A 22,209-nucleotide genomic window follows, 5' to 3' on the forward strand; every position below is an offset into this window, starting at 1 on the left:
AAAGCACTCCCATTGACATCATTTGTGATGTCAGTGGGGCCGGCCCCAGACGGTAGGCGTTCCCATGGGAACGCCTCCGTCTCGGCAGCAACGCCCCCAGCACACCCACCAAAGGGGGCGTGCTGTCACTCAACATGGACAGCACGCCCCCTTTGTAGCGAGACCCATAGCGATGGCTTGCCCGTCGCTATGCGGGTCTCACGCATGCGCACAACGGAGCCGGCTCCCTCATGCGCATGCACACTTGGCCAACATCGACTGAATCAGGCCCTGATTCAGACCAGCTCACTACCGGAGGCAGCTCGCAGGTCTCAAAGGCGTTTTTTTTTTTTTTGTCCGGCCTTCTGGCTGCTCGCTAAGCTGTGGGTGACCACTCAAAAATTTATTTTGAGGAGCAAGATTACTGAAATAAAATATAAGGGTGGAGTGAGAAAAAATGTTAGGGGCGTTTCTTTGGGTGGCAGAAGTGCACACGCACTTGTAAAAGGGTCGTGGTCACGAGGCTCACACCTCCCAGGGGCGTAACACGAGTCATGGGGGCGTGGCCTCACGGCACAACCCTGTCTCTCTGCATTCTGACTGAGCACAGTGCCCGGGAGGTGGAGCTGCTTGTCCTCGCTTACAGCCCTGACTGGCCTATCGTCCCATTTTCACTCATTTGCCAGAAGTGCCAGATGGCCAGTCCAGCTCTGCACACATCCCTTTTCACTCTACAACAGGACTTTAGGAATGTAGCATCAGCTCAGAATTAGCGCAGAAGTGATCTCGCAATATTCTTATAATACAGGACATTCTGTCCAGTGACAATTGGGCAGAAAAGCACAAATCTGGGTGCACTTTGCCCAATGTAAAAAGAAATACAGTCTCGATGTCCCCTCAGTCTCATAATCATGAATGCGTTGTATATGGCCTCCAGAGACTTTTCTGGCTGTTGGTAACATGATTAGGATGTACTTCGAAAAATGAAGGTGCCCTAGTGAAACTCAAAACCATTTTCCAAACAAGCATCTACATAAATATTTCAAGAAGACATCTTATTGCTACTACAACTGGGATTGATTACAATATCAAAGAGCCAATTCAAAGCTTTCAGCTCCAGTGAACAGAGTGTAATACACTCTGTGGAGGCGAAACAGTATACAGACCTCCCATCCCCCAAACTAGGATTGGAAATTATTGCTTAATGCAAAAAAGTTTTATGTATATATATATATATATATATATATATATATAAATAATATATATATACACATTTGTTTGATAGGGATGACTTGCTGATTATGTATAGTTCTATTTCTTGTGACATATTTCATGTCCGTTCTAAACATGTATTACGGCCGCTATTTCTTAGATGTGTTTGTTTATATATGTATGTCTGTTTGTTTTATATTTATTTGTATATTATCAAGTGCTGGTTTCTTTCGGCGATAAAATTTATGGTGTTGCTGTTCTGTTGCTTGGTAACCTAATGGTTTGTGTTCTCTATTGATGTATAGGTGTCAAGTGTTACGGCCCCTCCGTGACGTTGATGCAGGCGCTCCCAGTGACGTCAAATTTACGCGTGGGATCACGCATGCAGACGGTGGGGGTATATAGGTGAGTTGTGTGGTTCGTATATTTAAGCCCTGAGGAAAATGTTTACATAAACATTGAAACGTTGGCAACATCTGTGTCCTGTGATATGTTTGCAATGAGCGCCGCCTGACCTACATGCTATATATATATATATATATATATATATTATATACACACACACAAATATATAGTACACACATAATGCATATACACACAATACAACTATTTGCTGCTGTTTTCCTCTGTGCTATAATACATGCAAACAAAGAGGGCCTAGGAAACTTTCCACTTGGCCTCTGAAAGCTGCTGTTGTGTAACAGTCCATGTTGGTGCGCTGTAAATCCATGGCATGCAGATAGTGTACTTGGTAAAGTCTAGAAACGGATTTTTAAATATTTTAAACAAAAGATTTTCATAAAGATGCTGCATAAAAGCAGATGTGAATAATACTTATTACAAATACCATTTCAATTACACTCAGGCCCGTATTCAATTAGACGCGAAAAGTCGGAATCCGCGGAAAAGTATCGCGGATGACATCATTTCACCAGGCAAAAACTTTTCGCCGTATTCAATTGCAAAGACTTTTTGCGTACACGCAAAGTCAATGCAATGTAATAGGTGGAAAAGATTCACTTTTGAAAGTAGGCAGAAAAAAAGTGCAGAATTGCGGATTTAGGGTGCAAAGGTGGGGAACCACTCAGCACCCTTGGCACAGCCCTCCAAAGGATAACTGCGTCTAAATATCCATTTAAAAAAAAGAGAAACATACCCAAAAATGACTTTGAAAAAGGGGGCGAAAAAGTACAAAGTTGGGGAACAAACATAAAGAGTAGCGAAATAGACATTTGGGGGGTCTGCGAGTAGGGGTGAGGTGTTTTTTTGATTGCAGGTGCTTGCAACAGGTGGGTTTTTCACAATATTTTTCACTTCACTAGAGACTTTAAAATATGCTAGAACCCATTTTGAAGTACCCCAAATGTGACAGGACTACTTATTTTCATCCAAAATATACTGCTTTATGTCATTCTTCACCACTTGTGCAAAGATGCTAATTTGAAGCTATTAAAACAACTTAAGTACCCCAAACAGCTTTATTAGGCCTATTCGGGGACATCTACAAGGAACCTCAATGTTAGTACACTTTTTTGGGGGGTTCAGGCTGCTTTCCCCATTTCTGACAGCACTTTCTTCCACCTGTTCCGACATCGCAGCTTGCCGTTTTTGCGTCCTGAATAGGGCGTATAGCGGGGGCGCGTCCAATAAGTTTCTGCGGGCAAAATACGCAATGCCGGCGGAAACAAGATTCTGCAGATGGCGGCGAAATTATTGCGGCTAATTGAATACGGGCCTAAGTGGGTTAATACAGTATTAATAAAACTGTGATTAGAAATATGTACATCATTATATATTACATTAAGGGTTCATCCAAATGAGCAGACTACTCATGAATACTCATGTGAGTATAATGATGGGTAACTTCCACTGTCCAGACTATGAAATATGTGGCATGTAACTATCAATGAGACAATGATGTAGACACTATTTGAAACACAATGTGAGTATTTTATCAATGTGGGTGATTGCTAAAATTGGTTTCAGTGGTCATAACAGAAAGGTCAAAAGAGAACGGTAGCAGATCTAGTAGAACATTGTGGGAATAACTTTTTAAAAGTAAAAGACGACTGAGCTGATAACTCACCTCGATCAAAGGCCATTTTCACATCTTCAATGTGCTCAGTAAAACCCGAGACTCGGTACAAACCTTCTGACTTTAAACCTAAAATAAGAAAAGGGAAATAATTTGCCTCACTGGTTTATAATGTTGTCAGTTATCTGATGATTCTCAGTTACCTGAAACAAACTATTGGACCATTCCGGTACTAGACCACATTGTTTGCCAGGATGCAGACGTGAAGGACAGAAAGTGCACCGCTTACTAGAACTCATGTGGAAGGTAGGTGTGAAGTGAATGCACCATCTCATTGGATGGCAACTACAGTGCTGTTCTCTCTCAGATGTGCAATCTTTAAATGATGGTATTCAAAATGTAACTTGCTAGGAACAATCCCGCACACTGCAAATCTAATTGTTCAGGGCAGAGTTCTCATTGAATTTACCTTATAATGCTTTTTGTTTTAGAATGCTCTACTTAGTGTTTAGAATGCATTGTATTTGTCCAATCAGGTGCCACTTTCACTGGCCACCTCCCATACACAGCAGTTTTGCCTTTGTCACCTGTCTAGTTTAAGACTTAAAACATGTATTCCATATTGTGTAAAAAGATACGAACGCTATGTATAGTGTAACATGAACTGTAGTAATGACATTTTAACATATTCTCAAAAGAGTATTGTTGCAATCAGCAACCAGATTGTTTTGTTTAAAAAAAAAAAATGCTCAATTCTGTTTTGATATCTATTGCAGTATACTGTAAGTGTTTGCTTCTGTGAAGACAAGAAACTGGGGGAATGGTGATAAATAGGCTGGGTGCCTCCTCACCTATTCTGTCCCTGTTCACTTAATGCTGCTGTTGATGTCCTTTGTACACTGCTTCCTCTGGTCTCTGCGCTCTCTAATGTTCAAGAGCCAGGAAACACTGGAAGGAGTCAGCAGTGAGAGAGCACCTGGAACAGGCCCAACAGAGGGTGTACAATAGTAATGCCCAATGACGCACCTTTGCTCCTGGGGAGTGCTTATTTTGGTATTCACAGTCAAGAGTACATGTTTAGAAAAGTGGTAAGGACCATTTGAAACAATAGAAAAAGTGGGTGATGTTAATTATAATTATAAAGGGTACCAGCCAGGGAAAAGAAGCCATAACAGATCTACGTAAATCTTATAAAACCCTGGAAGGATATAGTAGCTATGTTGACCACCCCTGTCCCTTCAGTAGCCACAAACCTTTGGTTCCCAAAGTAACAATAGCCTAAACCCTCTCAACTATTCAACAGCATGAAGCTAAAGAATTTCTCGTAAGAAATAGAGATTTGTTTTCTGACATATCTGGTAAAACAACAGTCATTAAACATGATATAATCACTGAACCAGACATTAACGTTAACCTAAAGCCCTCTAGAATACCAGAAGCCCAACAGGAATTGGTGTCTAAACAAATTAAAGAATGTTGGAGATAGATATAATTGGATAGTCCCATAGTGAGTGGTTAAGTCCGAAATGATTACTGTAAATTGATTAGTGTGTCTAAGTTTTATGTCTAGCCAATGAACTCATTAAAAGGCTGGAAATAGCGGGGTATTTAACCACCCTAGACTTAACCAAAGGGTACTATTGACAGACAATGCAAAAGAAAAGTCATACATACAAGTTGGGTTACATGGGTCACCCGCTTTCTTTCAGGGAATGATGGAAAAATTCTAAGGCCACAAAGACAGTTTGCTGCTGCTTATCTCAATGATGTAGTCATCTATATTCCTGATTGGCAATCTAACTTACCCAGGGTACAAGCATTGTTGGATTCCACCCGTGAGACAGAATTGACAACGAACCCAAAAAAGCATTGATTAGGGTTGGAAGGAAGAGATGACGTACCTTGGGTACACCATAGACAGAGGTTTGATATAGCCCGAAGTTAAATAAAATTGAGACAATATAAAATTGTCCAGGACCCATAAATAAGAAGCAGGTGAGAGCTTTCTTGGGAATTATGGGTATTACAGAAGGTTTATGCCCAATTTTTTCACCATTGCTGTAACTTTGTTTGACCTTACCAAAGTCAGTCAGTTATGATTAAATGGAATCCTGAGGCAGAAAAGGCTTTCCCGGCCAGGGGCGCCGAGAGGGGGGGTGGGGGCGGGTACAAATCACTGGGGCTTGATGGGCTTGCTGGAGGGGCCTGGGTCCGGCACTGCTCCCCCCCTCTTACATCACAGCAGCCCAGCACACGCTGCTGTGTGCTGGGCTGCACTGGGAGACTGCTCGCGGCTGCTGAGACGCAGCCACAGCAGTCTCCTATGCCTGTGGGGGGAGCGATCAAGCTGATCACACCCCCCTCTAGTTATGCGCCGGGCTGCGGGGGCTCACTGCGCCCCCCTCGCCAGCGCGCTGCAAAACTTTTTTTTAACCTAAGGGGGCGTGGTCACTCCTCCCACGATTAGATCACGCCCCCTTTTCCCGGAGCCCGGCGCGGCTCTCGTCGGGCCTGTTCCTGGCATTAAAGGTAGCAATGTGCACTCAACCAGTTTTAATGTCAATTTGTTGTACAGATAGAAGCATCGGATGTAGGGATAGTTGCTGTTCTGTCTGAGAACAAAGATGGTGAAGAGCATCATATTTATTTAAGTAAGAAAATGAGTGTACATGATAAGAAATGAAACTACTGTTGAAAAAAAAAAGCATTGGCAATTAAGTAGGCATTAGCAACACTCAAGGGGATGTGGTATGTTACAAAAGCATTGAGAGAGTTGGGGATGGGAGGTATTTATGTCCCAGGTTTTAAACCTCTGTGTGGTAATTATCCAGCCTTGAATGCCAGACCACCTATGAGAGTCTGAAACGGTGTGTCAGTTTCTCTGAACAGTCTCTCACTACCTGGGGAGCAGGCTGACAGACCTGTTGAGACAGACTGTTATGGCTTTATGTAAATTCTGTATTTAAATGCTGTTTTCTGTGAGTTGGACTTTAGGTTCTCCCACCCACAGAGAGGGTATATATTTAGTGCTGGCAGGCCAGGGTTTATCCTTATTTTTGTTTACTTGTGCTGCGCAATAAAACTAGTTGCGGTTACTTGTAGCAAGGCACTGGACTGGTGTGCTATTAAAACATCTGCTGCAAGAGAAGTGCTACCATTTACCCCAGAAGACTGTCCCCACTTGCTCCGTTGCAGCATCTTTTTAGCCGCCCTCCGCTCACTTTGGCTCACCACTCCCCCCCCTAAGTCTGTCCCTGTCTACTTACTCTGGTGGCTGATCCTTCTTTCTCAAGTCTGTCCCATCTCCTTTGCAGCACCTATGGATGCTCCGGCCAGCTTTACAGGCTGCAGGATGCCTGTCCGGAGCGTCTTTAGGTGCAGTAGTGCTAGTGGCTGCAGGGTACCATTGCAGGCACCCTGAAAGCCACATGCAGGTTTCGTGGAGCAGCACGGTGCCACCAATGGGGTCCTTTGCTCTGTGCGGCTGCACTGCTATCATACCCATAGTTACGGCCCTGTATATATACACTGAAGTGCTAAAAGTCATGAGATACATGACCAGTATCATGTAAGACCCCCTCTAGCCCAGTGAAGCGCAGCAACTCAACATGGCAGGGATTCCACAAGTGGAGAGAAGACCTCTGGTTGTTGACCCATGCTGTCTGGATAGCATCCTATAAATGCTCTTATTGGGCTCATGTTGGGCGCACGTGGTGGTCACACCATTTGTCGGAATTTTCCTAAATGCTCCTCAAACCAATTCTGGACAACTTGGGACCAATGACACGGTGCATTACTTGCTGGAATATTCCATCGTTGTAGGAGTACATGCAGTCCATGAAGGGTTGCAAATGGTCATCAAGCAATGCAACGTAGTGGTTACTGGTCAATGACATGTTTAGACAGACCAGTGGACCCAAGACATGCCACGTGAACACACCCCACACCATTATGGAACCACAACCAGTACTCATACGGTCTGACCCACACCCGAACCCTACCATCAGCCCGAAACAACTGCAACCATGACTCATTGGACCACGCCAAATGTTGCCAGTCATCCAGGGTCCAATTAGCGACGTCATAAGCCCAGGTGAGGCGCGGTGTCCAGTGTCGTAGTGTTAACAGGGGCACTCTGGTGGGTCTTATCCCATGGAAGCTAAAGAACGCTTTACTGACCTGTTGGATATGCGTCTGGTACCTCCTGTATTGAATGTGGATGTGATTTGAGCAGGTGCTTCTTGTCTAATACCACAGACATTTCTGGCCAGACGACACTGGTCACAGTCAGTAAGCACCTATGGTCAAACACTGCGCTGTCCACGGTGGGTGTTAATGCCTTCCATGAGGTATTCCCGGCACACGTGACACCGTAGATCGATAAATGTTGTATGTCACAACTTTGGAAATGGAATGTCCCATCTGTCGGACACTCACTATCATGCCGTAAATATATATATATATATATATATATATATATTTACTCATTTGGTTTATGTTAATTCTCTATAGATTGTAAACTTGCGAGCAGGGCCCTCTTACCTTTATGTCTGTCTGTTACTACCCAGTGTAGTAGCTGCGCTATATAATAAACTGTTAATAAATATTAAATAAATAAAATGCCAGTCCATGCACTGAAAAACACCATCATCACCAAGAATGATGAAAGCACGTCAACGCAAATACAAATTCAAAGCCATGTTAATTGTTTTCTTTGATACAGATATGTCCTCTTGCATCTTTGCTGCTTTCGCGCCAGTCGTGCAGCGCATGGTGCTCTGCGTTCGTATCCGCGACTCCATAGGATTGCATGGTGCAAATGCAGCATGCAGCAAGGCGTAGCATTCGCAGACACGGTTAATCGCATGGCGCGATGCGTGCGCACGTTTGTAGCGCGATCGGCAGAGATGCAAGAGGACACATCTGTATCAAAGGTGTTATTTTGGAGGACTGGGTACCAGAAGGCGCAACAGTGACTCAACATTACTACAAAAATGTTCTAGCAACTTTGCGGGAATGAATCAGAAGAAAGTGGCCAGAGTTGTGGAAAAATGGTTTCATCTTCCATCAGGACAATGCACCAACCCACACAGCTCTCTCTGTGAAGCAGTTTTTGTGTGAGAAACAGATTGCAGCACTAGGACACCCTCCATACTCGCCAGACCTAGCACCGTGTGACTTCTTTCTTTTCCCTAAAGTGAAATCTGTTACTCAAGGGAACCCGTTTTGCATCAGTTACTGAGGTAAAGAAGGAAAAGAAGGAGCTGTTGAGACAGCTGACAGATAATGAGCTACAGCACGGCTTTGACCAATGGTAAATAAGAATGCAGCTGTGTGTGGATGCAGAAGAGGAGTACAAAGAAGGGGAACAGAGTTAAAAATACCTAATATAATTAAACATAAATGATAGCATCAGTCTCTCTCTCTCTCTCTCTCTGTATATATATTTATATATATGTGACAAATAAGCTCATAAAGCAATTTTACAATAGTTAAACAGATTAGGCAGATACCCTATTAGTCACGAATAATTTTATCACAAAACCAAATGGTCATTATCAGGCTATCCAATTACAGCCCTTTTTTCTGAGAAAAATGTCCTGTTTTCATGAGAAAACACACAGGGCGCATGGAACCACACACAGGGCTCATGGAACCACACACAGGGCTCATGGAACCACACACAGGGCTCATGGAACCACACACAGGGCACATGAAACCACACACAGGGCTCATGGAACAACACACAGGGCTCATGGAACCACACACAGGGCACATGAAACCACACACAGGGCTCATGGAACCACACACAGGGCTCATGGAACCACACACAGGGCTCATGAAACCACACACAGGGCTCATGGAACCACACACAGGGCTCATGGAACCACACACAGGACTCATGGAACCACACACAGGGCTCATGGAACCACACACAGGGCTCATGGAACCACACACAGGACTCATGGAACCACACACAGGGCTCATGGAACCACACACAGGGCTCATGAAACCACACACAGGGCTCATGAAACCACACACAGGGCTCATGGAACCACACACAGGGCTCATGGAACCACACACAGGACTCATGGAACCACACACAGGGCTCATGGAACCACACACAGGGCTCATGAAACCACACACAGGGCTCATGAAACCTGTGTGTTTTTGCGATCGCGGACACTAAAACGGGGCTGATTGCAGGGATTTTGTTCAGCTTGCCTGAGGCAGGTGAAACACAATCCTCGATAAGTGCCAGCTTTCGAGGCTAATAGGATAGCCCCATTGGCGGGAATTAGCCACTGCTAATAGCATACTGGCCATGGAGTTGGAAAGTGAGTGTGTGTCAGCTAAACTCTAAAGCATAATGTATAAACAAAGCTGCTCAGAATTTGTGTGGACATACAACAGTGTGGTCTCTGCATACAAAGTAAAAAAAAAAATCAATTTGCCCTTTGTACTGTAACATGCAAATTAAGGACAATCGTGCCCTTAATCCATAATCCCATTTTTCTGTATAATCACTGTCATGTTTACCCTGTCCTGCTATAGAGTTAGTCTTTGCTGGTGGGGAAATACCACTATGATTTGTTTAATGTTGACAGTAATATGTTAGGAATACAGAAATATAATATTAAAGCTGCATACACACAAAGATTTGTTAAATGAACAATTTTAGTAAACGATTTTCGGTAATTTTTTCAAGGGAAAAATGAATGAAAATAGTTTACTAAAATCGTTCATTTACTAAATGTAATGAATGATTTTTTTTGCACTACAAACGATTTTTGCATATTCCCTTACTGAAAACACTGCACAACAATGAAAATGTTTCCGATGTGAAAATACAGTCAGGTGCATAAATATTGGGGCATTGACAGAATTTTCATATTTTGTCCTCTATTCACCACCACAATGGCTTTGAAATGAAACAAACAAGATGTGATTTAACTGCAGACTTTCAGATTTAATTTGAGGGTAATTACATCCAAATCAGGTGAACGGTGTAGGAATTACAACGGTTTCTATATGTGCCTCCCACTTTTTAAGGGGCCAAAAGTAATGGGACAAACTAAAGAATCCTAAATCTAACTGTCACGTTTTAATACTTTGTTGCAAATCCTTTGCAGGCAATTACAGCCTGAAGTCTGGAGCGCATAGACATCACCAGACGTTGGGTTTCATCCCTGGTGATGCTCTGCCAGGCCTCTACTGCAAATGTCTTCAGTTCCTGCTTGTTCTTGGGGCATTTTCCCTTCAGTTTTGTCTTCATCAAGTGAAATGCATGCTCAATCGGATTCAGGTCAGGGGATTGACTTGGCCATTGCATAACATTCCACTTTTTAGCCTTAAAAAACTCTTTGGTTGCTTTTGCAGTATGCTTCAGGTCATTGTCCATCTGCACTGTGAAGCGCTGTCCAATGAGTTCTGAAGCATTTGATTGAATATGCGCATATAATATTGCCCGAAACACTTCAGAATTCATTCTGCTGCTTTTGTCAGCAGTCATATCATCAATAAATACAAGGGAACCAGTTCCATTGGCAGCCATACATGCTCATGCCATGACACTACCACCACCATGCTTCACTGATGAGGTGGTATGTTTTGGATCATGAGCAGTTCCTTTCCTTCTCTTCTCTTCCCATCACTCTGGTACAAGTTGATCTTTGTCTCATCTGTCAATAGGATGTTGTTCCAGAACTGTAATGGATTTTTTAGATGTTGTTTGGCAAACTCTAATCTGGTCTTCCTGTTTTTGTGGCTCACCAATGGTTTACATCTTGTGGTGAACCCTCTATATTCACTCTTATAAGTCTTCTCTTGATTGTTGACTTTGACACATATACATCTACCTCCTGGAGAGTATTCTTGATTTGGCCAACTGTTGTGAAGGGGTTTTTCTTCACCAGGGAAATAATTCTTTTGTCATCCACCACAGTTGTTTTCCGTGGTCTTCCGGGTCTTTTGGTGTTGCTGAGCTCTCCGGTGCGTTCTTTCTTTTTAAGAATGTTCCAAACAGTTGATTTGGCCACACCTAATGTTTTTGCTATCTCTCTGATGGGTTTGTTTTGATTTTTCAGCCTAATGATGGCTTGCTTCACTGATAATGACAGCTCTTTGGATCTCATATTGAGAGTTGACAGCCACTGATTCCAAATGCAAATGTCACACCTAGAATCAACTCCAGACCTTTTACCTGCTTAATTGATAATGAAATAACGAGGGAATAGCCCACACCTGTCCATGAAATAGCTTTTGAGTTGAAAGTCCCATTACTTTTGGCCCCTTAAAAAGTGGGAGGCACATATTGAAACTGTTGTAATTCCTACACCGTTCACCCGATTTGGATGTAATTACCCTCAAATTAAATCTGAAAGTCTGCAGTTAAAGCACTTCTTGTTTGTTTCATTTCAAAACCATTGTGGTGTTGAATAGAGGCCAAAATCTGAAAATTCTGTCAATGTCCCAATATTTATGGACCTGACTGTAGTTACTTCTATTTGATTTCAGCATGCAAATAATGAATATGACATTTAAAACTCTCAGTTAGCTCTGAGTTCCGAGATATAGCCCATTTATGACGATGTAAGGGTATTCCTAGTTAAGTGGGCAGAATGGAGAGAATCTTACCAGCAATCTGTGTTCTGCTCAGAGGGGGCGGGGCCTAATGACCCAATTAAATGAATCAGTTATTTGTCCCCTCCCCTATTCAAATATATGCGATTCACGGGATTATCCACACAAGATACCTGTGGTGCACTGAGTGACAAGCATAGTGAGCAATTCCACCAAGACATTTCAGCAATGGAACAAAGATATCAGGGTAGGTGAATCACTACTGTTGGACAGTTACAAGAGATGCCCCAGAAGAGGAGTACAAGTTCGTATGCTGTATGTTTGTTTCGTTTTATTTTCTTATTTGTGACTGATTGAATTAAAACAACTGTTATTTATTTTCTATCAAGAAAATATCAGATTATTTTAAAATACCTTTTCACTATGACTATATTACTAATGTACATACAGTATAGTGCAAGTAGTGTAGCTCAAAAAATAAAGCTAGTAAAAACATTCTGAAATCATTTTAGTTTTTCTTTACCTCAAATTAGTAATGTATGACTATTTTTAGAAAGGAAACAAATTAAAAGTATTAATTTGTTGTACAGTGAAATCGTTGAGTTGGTCAGTCTGACTGAACTACAAACTACAAATGTGAATGCGTATGAACGAAAGTGAACGATTTTTTCAATGATTGAACGATAAAGTTATCGATAATCGTTCAAAAAATCGTTGTGTGTAATCACCTTAAACTCTACTTGAATAGATAATTAACGGGACAGATGGATACAGTAAATCTAATATACCATATACTAAAGCTGTCAAAGGTACATAAAACTAAACAAAGTCGGTGACTTTGAAATTAAAGATATATCAATATGTTATTTAGTGTAGATAAACAAAATTACATTAAGTAAATACAGCTGCCTTTTAACAAATAAAAATGATAAATGCACTCGTGGGAGTGTCTATTAGAATTATTGTTTGTCTGAATATTTTTTTTTTTAAAACTCAGCTTTAGCCATTCAGTTATAAGAGCATCTTCAAACCCTTTAAAAAGAATCATGCAAAATGTATCCCATGACTATCAGACGTGGCATATCAGCAAGCAGACAGCTACTGTATAACATAAGATCACATACAGTACAATTCCACAAGTGTTTGAAGTACCAATCTAAGAACAAAATAATTACACTATACATAATTTTTGCTAAAAAACTGCAATGTATTATACTGAAGAGAAAAAAAGAGTAGCCAAGAAAAATAAGAGCATCATTGAATGTCACAAGTTAAACTGTGACGTATGCTGTATAGTTACAATTATGGATTTCTCTTTGCTGCAGAGATTAACAATTTTACCTAGAAAATAACAGGTAGAACATATTCATTAATGTCACTGTGATTTACAGTATGGCCTGATTCTCAGGACTCAAAGCTGAAGTCATATGAAAATCACTGGTGGAATTAAAAACTGTGTAAGTGTAAAATCTGTGAGAACCAAGAGAGGTTGGTTTCAGTTTATAAGTGTTGTGTTAATTAATTAAAGGATAATTTATGTGGAAGTTAAATTGTATCTTTCTTACTTGCTCCCATACTATGAATGGGTCAGGGGGAGTTTCCCCAGGACCACAAGCTCATACCGAGCACCCGAAGGCCAAACAGAGGGTGGTGCCCCTGTGTGTTTTCACCACCAGCAACCCAGCAGCACCCATACACCACCCCCCTTTCATTACCAACAGCCCAGCAGCTCCCCCACATGTGGATAAGAAAAAAAACAGGTTATCCAAATCTGGGTAATCACTTTTTCTTTCTTATGCTGGGTACAAACTAGGCGATATGTTGTTCGTACAGCCAACAAACAATATATCATTCAGTCAATCTGGCAGTGTGTACTGTTAGAGCGGAATGGGATTGAAATGCCGGCGGCTCAAATCCCGACAGCAGATGCCCGACATGAGGAGATCCCGACTGGGGTAGGTATACTAACCCTCCCCTGTCCCCCCCTAACCCTCCCTTAGTGGTGCCTAAGCCTAACCTCCCCTCTTAGTGCCTAACCCTAACCTCTGCCCCAGGGATGCCTAAACCTAACACCCCTCCCCGCACCCTAACCCTCCCTCCTAGGGGTGCCTAACCTTAATCTCCCCCCCTAAACCTAACGCAAAACCCTCCCCACCCCACACGGCTAATTCTAAGGGCGCCCTAGACTTACCGTCGTTCGGACTGGCGTCCACTGCGTTCCGGCGTCGGGATTAACATAGATGTCAGTATTTCGACGCCTATGTTACATCCCTTGCTGGGATTCCACTGTCAGCATTGAGACCGGCGGCCTCATCACTACATCCTGTTAAAGCTGGTGCATAAGGCTTAGCAATGCCTAATGAGTGAACAATATAATGTTTAGTCCATCTCGCAGTGCGTACATGCATTATATCTGTGAAAGACACCTTTCACAGATATACTGCATTGGCTGTGCTGCACGGCAGATGCAATATGTCTGAAAGATATATTTTGCACATCTGCTTGTGTGCACACACTACCAACCAACCCCTATGCTAGCCACAGGAACCAGCGATAATGACATCCCAGCCGGTTCTTCTGGCCAGACATATTGGGTGGCCGATTGGTAAGTGTGTATGCACAAGGTCGTTTGTGCATAATCTTGCCAAATCGTTAGATCGATCAGCCAATCTAACGATTTGTCATTCAAGTGTGTCCACCACATTACTTTACAAACTCTTTTGTATCTGGTTCACATTTTTATTGATAAACTCAATTCATAATAACATCCACCTTGTGTATTTTTAGGGGTCAATTCAATTGGGTTCTGTGAGTCATTCTCACTGCTGTCACAGTGATGGAATAAAAGAAATGACAAATTAAATTAAGATCGGCGCCAGGGGAAGAGTAGTGTAACTGTGTTTGGTTTTGCTCAGTCAGTGTTGCCCCCTATAAGTTTTTGTGTACATAAGAAATAAAAAGCAGGTACAGCTTTATAGTACAAAGTTTGGATAACAGTAAGAAAAGGGAAATACATTTTCCAAACCTCTGCTTTCAATCTCTTTGATGCACATGTCCACAACCATCGGCCTTGGAGTATTATGCGCCTTCACCAGGGTGGTAAGGTCACAGCTGTAAACTTTCTTGATGCGCTTGAGATCTGGCTGGCAGTCATTGGGCACATACTTGGAACACTGTTTATGTACATTCAATCCACAGTCTGCAAATCAACAGGACAAAGCAATTAGCAAAACAGTAAGCCTGGATACTAATACAATTGAGAAAGAACACAAATATAATAAATGTATTCAAATCTAAAGTGAAGCAAGACTCTAGTTCTGCCAGCTTAAGTTTTTTATTCAATCTTTTTATTGTCCACTTTGTACATTCCTGACATAACTAACAGGATACATGCTCAGAGTCAGGAAACATAATAATGTAAAGTACAACACTATAGGAAAAACAAAGAAAAAGAACACAAAAACATTAGTATTAATGCCATGACTATACAATTATCCTGCACCGCTATAGAAGGGTCCAAAAACTGCCAGCTAATGTTTCCACAGAAGCCACTGTAAGGGGTCAGTGACAGCTAGAAGTAACAAGATGTGAGGAACAATAGTAGTCAATGCCAACAGATCATGACCCTAGTTCTAGTTACTGTATTAATAGCATTGGAGCAGTATAACCATGGTTGCCAAATGTTATAATCTATTCCGTACAGCCTTGATGAATGTACTGTAGATTAACTTTTGGCACCTATGGTAGATTGTTACTGACTCACTGACATTGCCTGCCAACACTGGGCCACCACCCACATGACCTGGAACAAGAGTCAACAAAGTGAGATTTCTGTATAGTTAGGAAAGCTATGTTCTTCCACAAGGGCAATGAGATATTCCTTAGTACCATGGATCCCAAACAGAGCACTTGCAGGGGTGCCACAGGTGGGCGGTACAGCTACAAGTTAAATTATTTTAAGCTACCATCTTGGTATGCTAGGCCACATGCTCATGTTGCATTAGAGAGGTAGTACACAGCCATTTACATGGGTTACACACAGTGGCGTAACTTAGGAAGCTAGACTGGCAAATGTCCAGGGGCCTACAAAGTTACGATGGCCCACCACCGTGCACCCTGCAGGCTGTCCCAGCATCCTAAGGGTGCTTGGAGCAGTGCAGTAGTGTTCCGGAGTCGGCTCACCTGGGAGCCTGCACCCAATGCCCACAACATACCTGCTGCGAGTGGCCGGTTTGCAACAATGCGGGCCACTTCTGGGAACGCACTCGGACGCGCAGTGAGCTTAGAGAGAGGTGATTGGCCGGCCGCTGCATGCTGGGCTGAGTGAGGAGGAGATGAGCCAGGGCATGTAGGACGCTGCTGCTGTTGTGGATGGAGATTATGAACAAGCAGCAAAGTTCAGGAGGAGGGGCAGGCTATTATACCTGCAGGTGCTGCTGGGTACTATGAAGTGACGTGTTAATGATTGGGGATCACATTGACCCTAAGTATTGACTGTCTTGACCTTTATTGTTGATGCTTGCGAATAACTTGCCAGTTTCAACATTAACATCTCCTCTTGTAGGTGCTTAGTATAGCGCAAACAATTTTCAAGTGTCGTGATACTGTCCTCCAAAAAACATACGAGTGGTAGTGAGAAACGTAAAAGTTGGTTACGACTTGTGATAAAACAGGAAACTTTGAAACCTATAAGGAGACCAAAAATACTAGAATAGAAGATTTCAAAGGACAACCTAATCACGGAGCCTGTACGTGGCTAGGAAGCTGGATTTCAAAGAAGTTATAGTGAAGAAGAAGGAATTTTAAGATATGAAAAAAGCATACAATAATAAAATTGTAATCAATTCTCATTCTTATTTATTTTGCATATACAGTAAAACTCCATTTTTTTAGAATGTCATTGGCTGAATGGGTTTACAGATGTGCCCTTACATATCTTTGCTGCAGTTGCGGTAAAAACCCCTTCTCTGGGCGCCAGGTCCAGTGAGACCATGCTAGCGCCAGGCGTTATTTTTGCATTTTTTTTGCCAAGTCGCAATGCGATGCAACTAGGACGCGCCAGCCGACTGTGCTGATTAATTTGATATGTGACACGTGTATGTCTGTGTGCGACTGAGTCCCTGAATCTGTATACAAAGTGTTACAATGTAGCGTCCGCAGCTTTTTTCATTCCAAGTTCCGTTGTGCTGCATATACAGACTCAGGTGCACATAGATATACAAGTGTCGCATATCAAAGTAATCAGCACAGTCTGCTGGTGAGACCTAGTCACGTCACATTGCATCTTAGGTGCATTTTCGGCAAAAAAAAAAAAGAAAGATGCCTGACGCTAGCAGAGTTGCACAGGATCTGGCGGCTGGCTCACTCACGCCAAGGCAAGTCACGTTGTGTGGTATATTGAGGACACATCGTACATGTACTGTGTTGTATGTGTTGTTCAATGAAATGGAGTTTCACTGTAGATTGTATTTAAAATTGTTACATGTTTCTAATATCCATGATGCAGAAATTAGCGGATATGATAGAACATACAGACTTAAGGGTTTATAGAAATCAAATAGGAGGCCCACCATGAGAGTTTAGCAAGGGCCTCCGAGTCTGTAGTTATGCCCCTGGTTACCCAGGTGTGCCTTAATCGCAGCTCTGACTCTGTATGCGGGCTATCTGCAAGCATACGCAGTGCTTAGAAGCATGTGCAAAAGACTAAATAATAATTGCTCCACTGTGTCCAACATCACCGCTGCATCAGACTCAGATTTAGGCCCAGTGGCCGGTAAGCAGGATTTTCTTAATTTAATCATGTTTGCTGATCATTCCATTAGGACATTTTTGGCTTAGGGGTACCGTGAAAAAAACGTTGAGACTCTAAGGTACTGTGATTACCCATCTACTGTAAGTCTGATACATCTAAGTCTAATAAGTGTTTAAAATGTTTATTATATATTTGTTTGCAGGGCCCTCAGGTATAAAGTGTGATGCAACACATTCAAGTGTGGTTATTGGACCAAAAGAGCAAAATGGAGTTGTATATAGCCAAAACAAGCCAGAGTGAATCCTTAGTTAGTCATTAGTATTTGCATGAAAGTGGACAAAGTTCCACAATTCAACCGCAGACATGATGGACTTGTCCCAAGACGCGTTACCATGCCTCTGTGATGAATGATTGTGCTGCCTTCAAGCTGTATGTTGAGCCAATTCCCCAACTTCAAACAGAGAAAATATGCACCCGCATTTCATAATCTGGTTATACCAGGTTCTAGTATCCAATGTGGATGATGCTCGGTTTTTGCACCATGCAGGTTTACTGGATTACAATGCTGGTTACACTGGGTTCTAGTGCCCAGTCCTAGAGCTCAATATAAGATGGCCATTGTGTAGCTCAGACCCAGGACTTGCCCACAATTTTCTGCCAGCCTCAATACTCAATTACCCAGTTTGTTGTTAATTTGCATTTACATGACTTGATGGACACACCCAGGGTGGCACTAGATAAGCCTCATGGGTGAGGCTAGACATGCCCCATGAGTGGGGCTAGACCAGTGGTGGATCTATATTTTTGAAGCCCTGAAGCTTGAACCATTATGGGGGCCCCTTTGCAACCAGCAACAATAGGGCAACATCCAACAAGGTCAAAAGGGCCTTGGTGCCCTTGCAAGGATCTTGAGGCCCAAATGACAGAGATGTAGAAACCCCCCAGAGAATGAGAGACTGTATATAGATAGATGTAGACACCCCCCAGAGAATGAGAGACTGCAGATAGATACGGTAGATAGATAGATAGATAGATAGATAGATGTAGAAACCCCCCAGAGAGTGAGAGACTGTAGAACCCCCCAGAGAGTGAGATACTGTAGATAGATAGATGTAGAAACCCCCAGAGAATGAGAGACTGTAGATAGATAAATATAGAAACCCACCAGAGAGTGAGACACTGTAGATAGATGGATAGATATAGAAACCCCCCAGAGAGAGAGAGAGAGAGAGAGAGAGAGAGAGAGAGACTGTAGATAGATAAATGTAGACACCCACAGAGAGTGAGAGACTGTAGGTGGCTAGATTGATAGATGTAGAAGCCTCCAGGAGAAAGAGAGAGACTGTAGATAGATCACATACAAAAACAAAACTTACTCACTTCCTCTGTAGGATCCCAGCTATTGATCCTCCTGAGTGGGATCTCTGGAATCCCCCTAAATAAGGTCTCTCCCCCACACTACTTGTTCCTGCCTCTGAACTGCATGCCATCCCTCAATCAGCTTAGCTTTCAGTTTGTGGTCAGCACTGCAGGGATAACTTCTGGCAGATGGGAGAGCACAAATGGAGATGGGAGTATCTAGTGGCACCTGGCAGTACTGCACTCAGCAGTGACACTGACAGCAGCTTTCTATCTTGCTCATAAGAGCTATTCTCCAGTCAGAGCTGTAGATAGAGTGTCTGCTGGCCAGTACTGATCAGGGAGGGGGGTTCTGGGTACTCAGAAACCACCCCTACATGCACGACTATTAAGCATATTCTAAGGTCAATATTAAGTACTTCAACCCATTGGTTTATGATTATATCACTAAAATAACCTTATTTTAATTACACACACTTAGTGAACTTTTTAATAAAATCAATAAAGTTTTTTCATTAAAAAAATGTGCTTTAGGGTCCCTCCAGGGTTAGGGGCCCCGAAATTTAAGCTTCATTAGTTTCACAGTAGATCCGCCTCTGGGACAAACACAGCTACTTAGTGGTAATTGACAGTAATCTCCCTGAAATTATCTTTGAAAAGTAGGCAAGTACACCCCTTTATTATCCCAGCTCGGTATGACTGATTAGCTTGGAAATACTGACTTTGGCATACATATTTCCTGAGCATGGAGCTAACCTGAGCTGACATCCCATAACTTATGCTGGGCATACACTCTACAATTATCTGTCAGATATCTGTCAAATCTGTCTGGTGGAAAGGAAAATCTGGTCCGTTTTATAGTGTTTGGGAGCAAATTTCTATTGTCATTTGCTCCCATACATTACCAGGTTTTCATTCCAACCAGCCAGATTGGCCAGATATCTGGCAGCTAATTGTAGAGTGTATGCCCAGCATTAGTGATTACATCTTGTTCAACTGTCTTATGTGATGCTTTTCAGCCAAATAAAATGTGTTTCCTTTTACTTTTCGAATGCATCTGCAAGTTAATTCAGAATTTGGCGGTATCATGTAAGCTGTGAAATTTCTATGCTATTTGTGTAAAGTTGTAAGAGGATTTTATAGACAAACCAAAGAGAAACTAAAAAGTTTCACTCCAAGTGAAAATTCCCATTAATCTTTCCAAGTGTAATGGATAGACTGGAATAATAAATTCTTATTACCTCTCATGGTAGCAACCTAGTGTTGCTGACATTACTTCATAGGCCTTTAAACATGCAGCAATCTTTTTTTTAAATTTTGCAGGACACAGGATAAAATATGCTAAACAAGCTGCAATCTGTGGGTGCCGCAAAACAGGAAAAATGGGTCTGTGATATCAAAAAGACAAGTGATCACCAACTGCCTGGAATCAGGAGCTAACACAGGGGGAGATGTATCAAAAAATGTTATTACCTCTCATGGTAGCAACCTAGTGTTGCTGACATTACTTCATAGGCCTTTAAACATGCAGCAATCTTTTTTTTGAATTTTGCAGGACACAGGATAAAATATGCTAAACAAGCTGCAATCTGTGGGTGCCGCAAAACAGGAAAAATGGGTCTGTGATATCAAAAAGACAAGTGATCACCAACTGCCTGGAATCAGGAGCTAACACAGGGGGAGATGTATCAAAAATTTGGAGAGAAATAAAGTGGAGAGAAGTACCAACCAATCAGCTCCTTACTGTCATTTTTCAAACACAGCCTGTAAAATGACAGAAGTTGATTGGTTGGTATTTTATCTCTCACCACTTTATCTCTTTCCAATGCTTGATACATCTAGCCCACAGTGCAGTGGGTGGTCGAGCAGGGTGTGTGCCCTGGCCCGCCCTAGTTACGCAGTGTAGCGCCGACCGCAGTGTGTGCGGTCAGCGCTACACATTTACACAGGACCGGCGCTAAACTTCCCTGCGCTCACCACTGGTCCTGTACTGCACAGCCGAGCCCCTTCCGTCCCCCTGAGCGCTTACTCAATAGCGCCAGGAGGCGGGCTCAGGCTGTGCAGTTTAACACACACATCGCCGCAAGCGCGGCAGCGATGTGTGTGTTAACCAGCAGCCAATGAGAGTCAGACAGACTCTCATTGGCTGCTGCTGCACACACATCACCGCACAGCGCACGGCGGCGCTGTGTGTGTTAACCAGCAGCCAATGTGAGTCAGACAGACTCTCATTGGCTGCTGCTGCACATACATCACCGCCGTGCACTACAGGGGGGGGGGCACCATTACTGGGGGGACTTCTATTGGGGGTGGGGCACTACTGGGGACTACAACTGGGCGGGGCTACTACTGGGGGCACTGCATCGGAAGGGGAGAACCTCTACTGGGGGCTACTACTGGGGGGGGGAACTACTACTGGGGACACTATATAAGGAGCTTACTACTAGGGGCGCAAGGGAAACTACTACTGTGGACACTACAAAAGGGGCTTACTACTAGGGGACCACTACTTGGGGCACTAAATAGGGAGGACCACTACAGGGGGCACTGTATAAGGGCACTGGATAGGGGAGACTACTGCTGGGGGCACTATATAAGGGGCTTACTACTAGGGGCACAAGGGGCACTGCACTGGGGGACCACTACTGGGGGCACTAAATAGGGAGGACCACTACAGGGGGCACTGTATAAGGGGCACTGGATAGGGGGGATCACTGCTGGGGGCCTGCATAAGGGGGACCACTACTGGGGGCACTGCATGAGGGGACTACTGCTGGGGGCACTACATAAAGGGCACTGCATAGGGGGTACCACTACTGGGGGCACTGCATAGGGGGGACTACTACTTGGGGCATTATATAAAGGGCACTGCATAAGGGGGTACCACTACTGGGGGCACTGCATTGGGGAGACTGCTACTGGGGGCACTATATAAGGGGGACCACTACTGGGGGCACCTCATAGGGGGGACCACTACATGGGGCACTGCAAAGGGAGACCACTACTGGGGGCACGGAATAAGGTGAACTAATGGGGGCTGCATAAGGGGGACCACTACTGGGGGTACTGTATAAGGGGCACTACTATGGGCCTGCATAAGAGGGACCACAACTGGGGACATTGCATACATATAAGGTGCATATGGAATGGAATGTTCAGAGTGACGATAAAGGGGTTTTTCGCTGCACGCGCACATATGGGAAGGGGGTGGGGGGGACTTCTTTTTTAAATTTGCCCTGGGCTCCAAATACCCTAGTTACGCCACTGCCACAGTGTTAGTGATCACCAA

The 22,209-nt window shown here is 43.2% G+C and overlaps 1 protein-coding gene across 2 annotated transcripts in view; it reads right to left on the bottom strand.

The window, feature by feature from the left end:
* The window catches only part of CHN2 (chimerin 2), a 183,285-nt gene that overhangs the window by 11,047 nt on the left and 150,029 nt on the right, over positions 1–22,209 (bottom strand). For both annotated transcript variants that reach the window (XM_088445461.1, XM_088445460.1), the window contains 2 exons: positions 14,835–15,008; positions 3,278–3,355 (listed from right to left, as the gene is read on the bottom strand). In XM_088445461.1, the coding sequence (XP_088301587.1) occupies positions 3,278–3,355; positions 14,835–15,008 (252 nt within the window). The remainder of the gene's footprint in view (positions 1–3,277; positions 3,356–14,834; positions 15,009–22,209) is intronic.

The sequence above is a fragment of the Taudactylus pleione genome, unplaced genomic scaffold (genome assembly GCF_031769625.1).
Source record: "Taudactylus pleione unplaced genomic scaffold, aTauple2 ptg000380l, whole genome shotgun sequence".
NCBI lineage: Eukaryota > Metazoa > Chordata > Amphibia > Anura > Myobatrachidae > Taudactylus > Taudactylus pleione.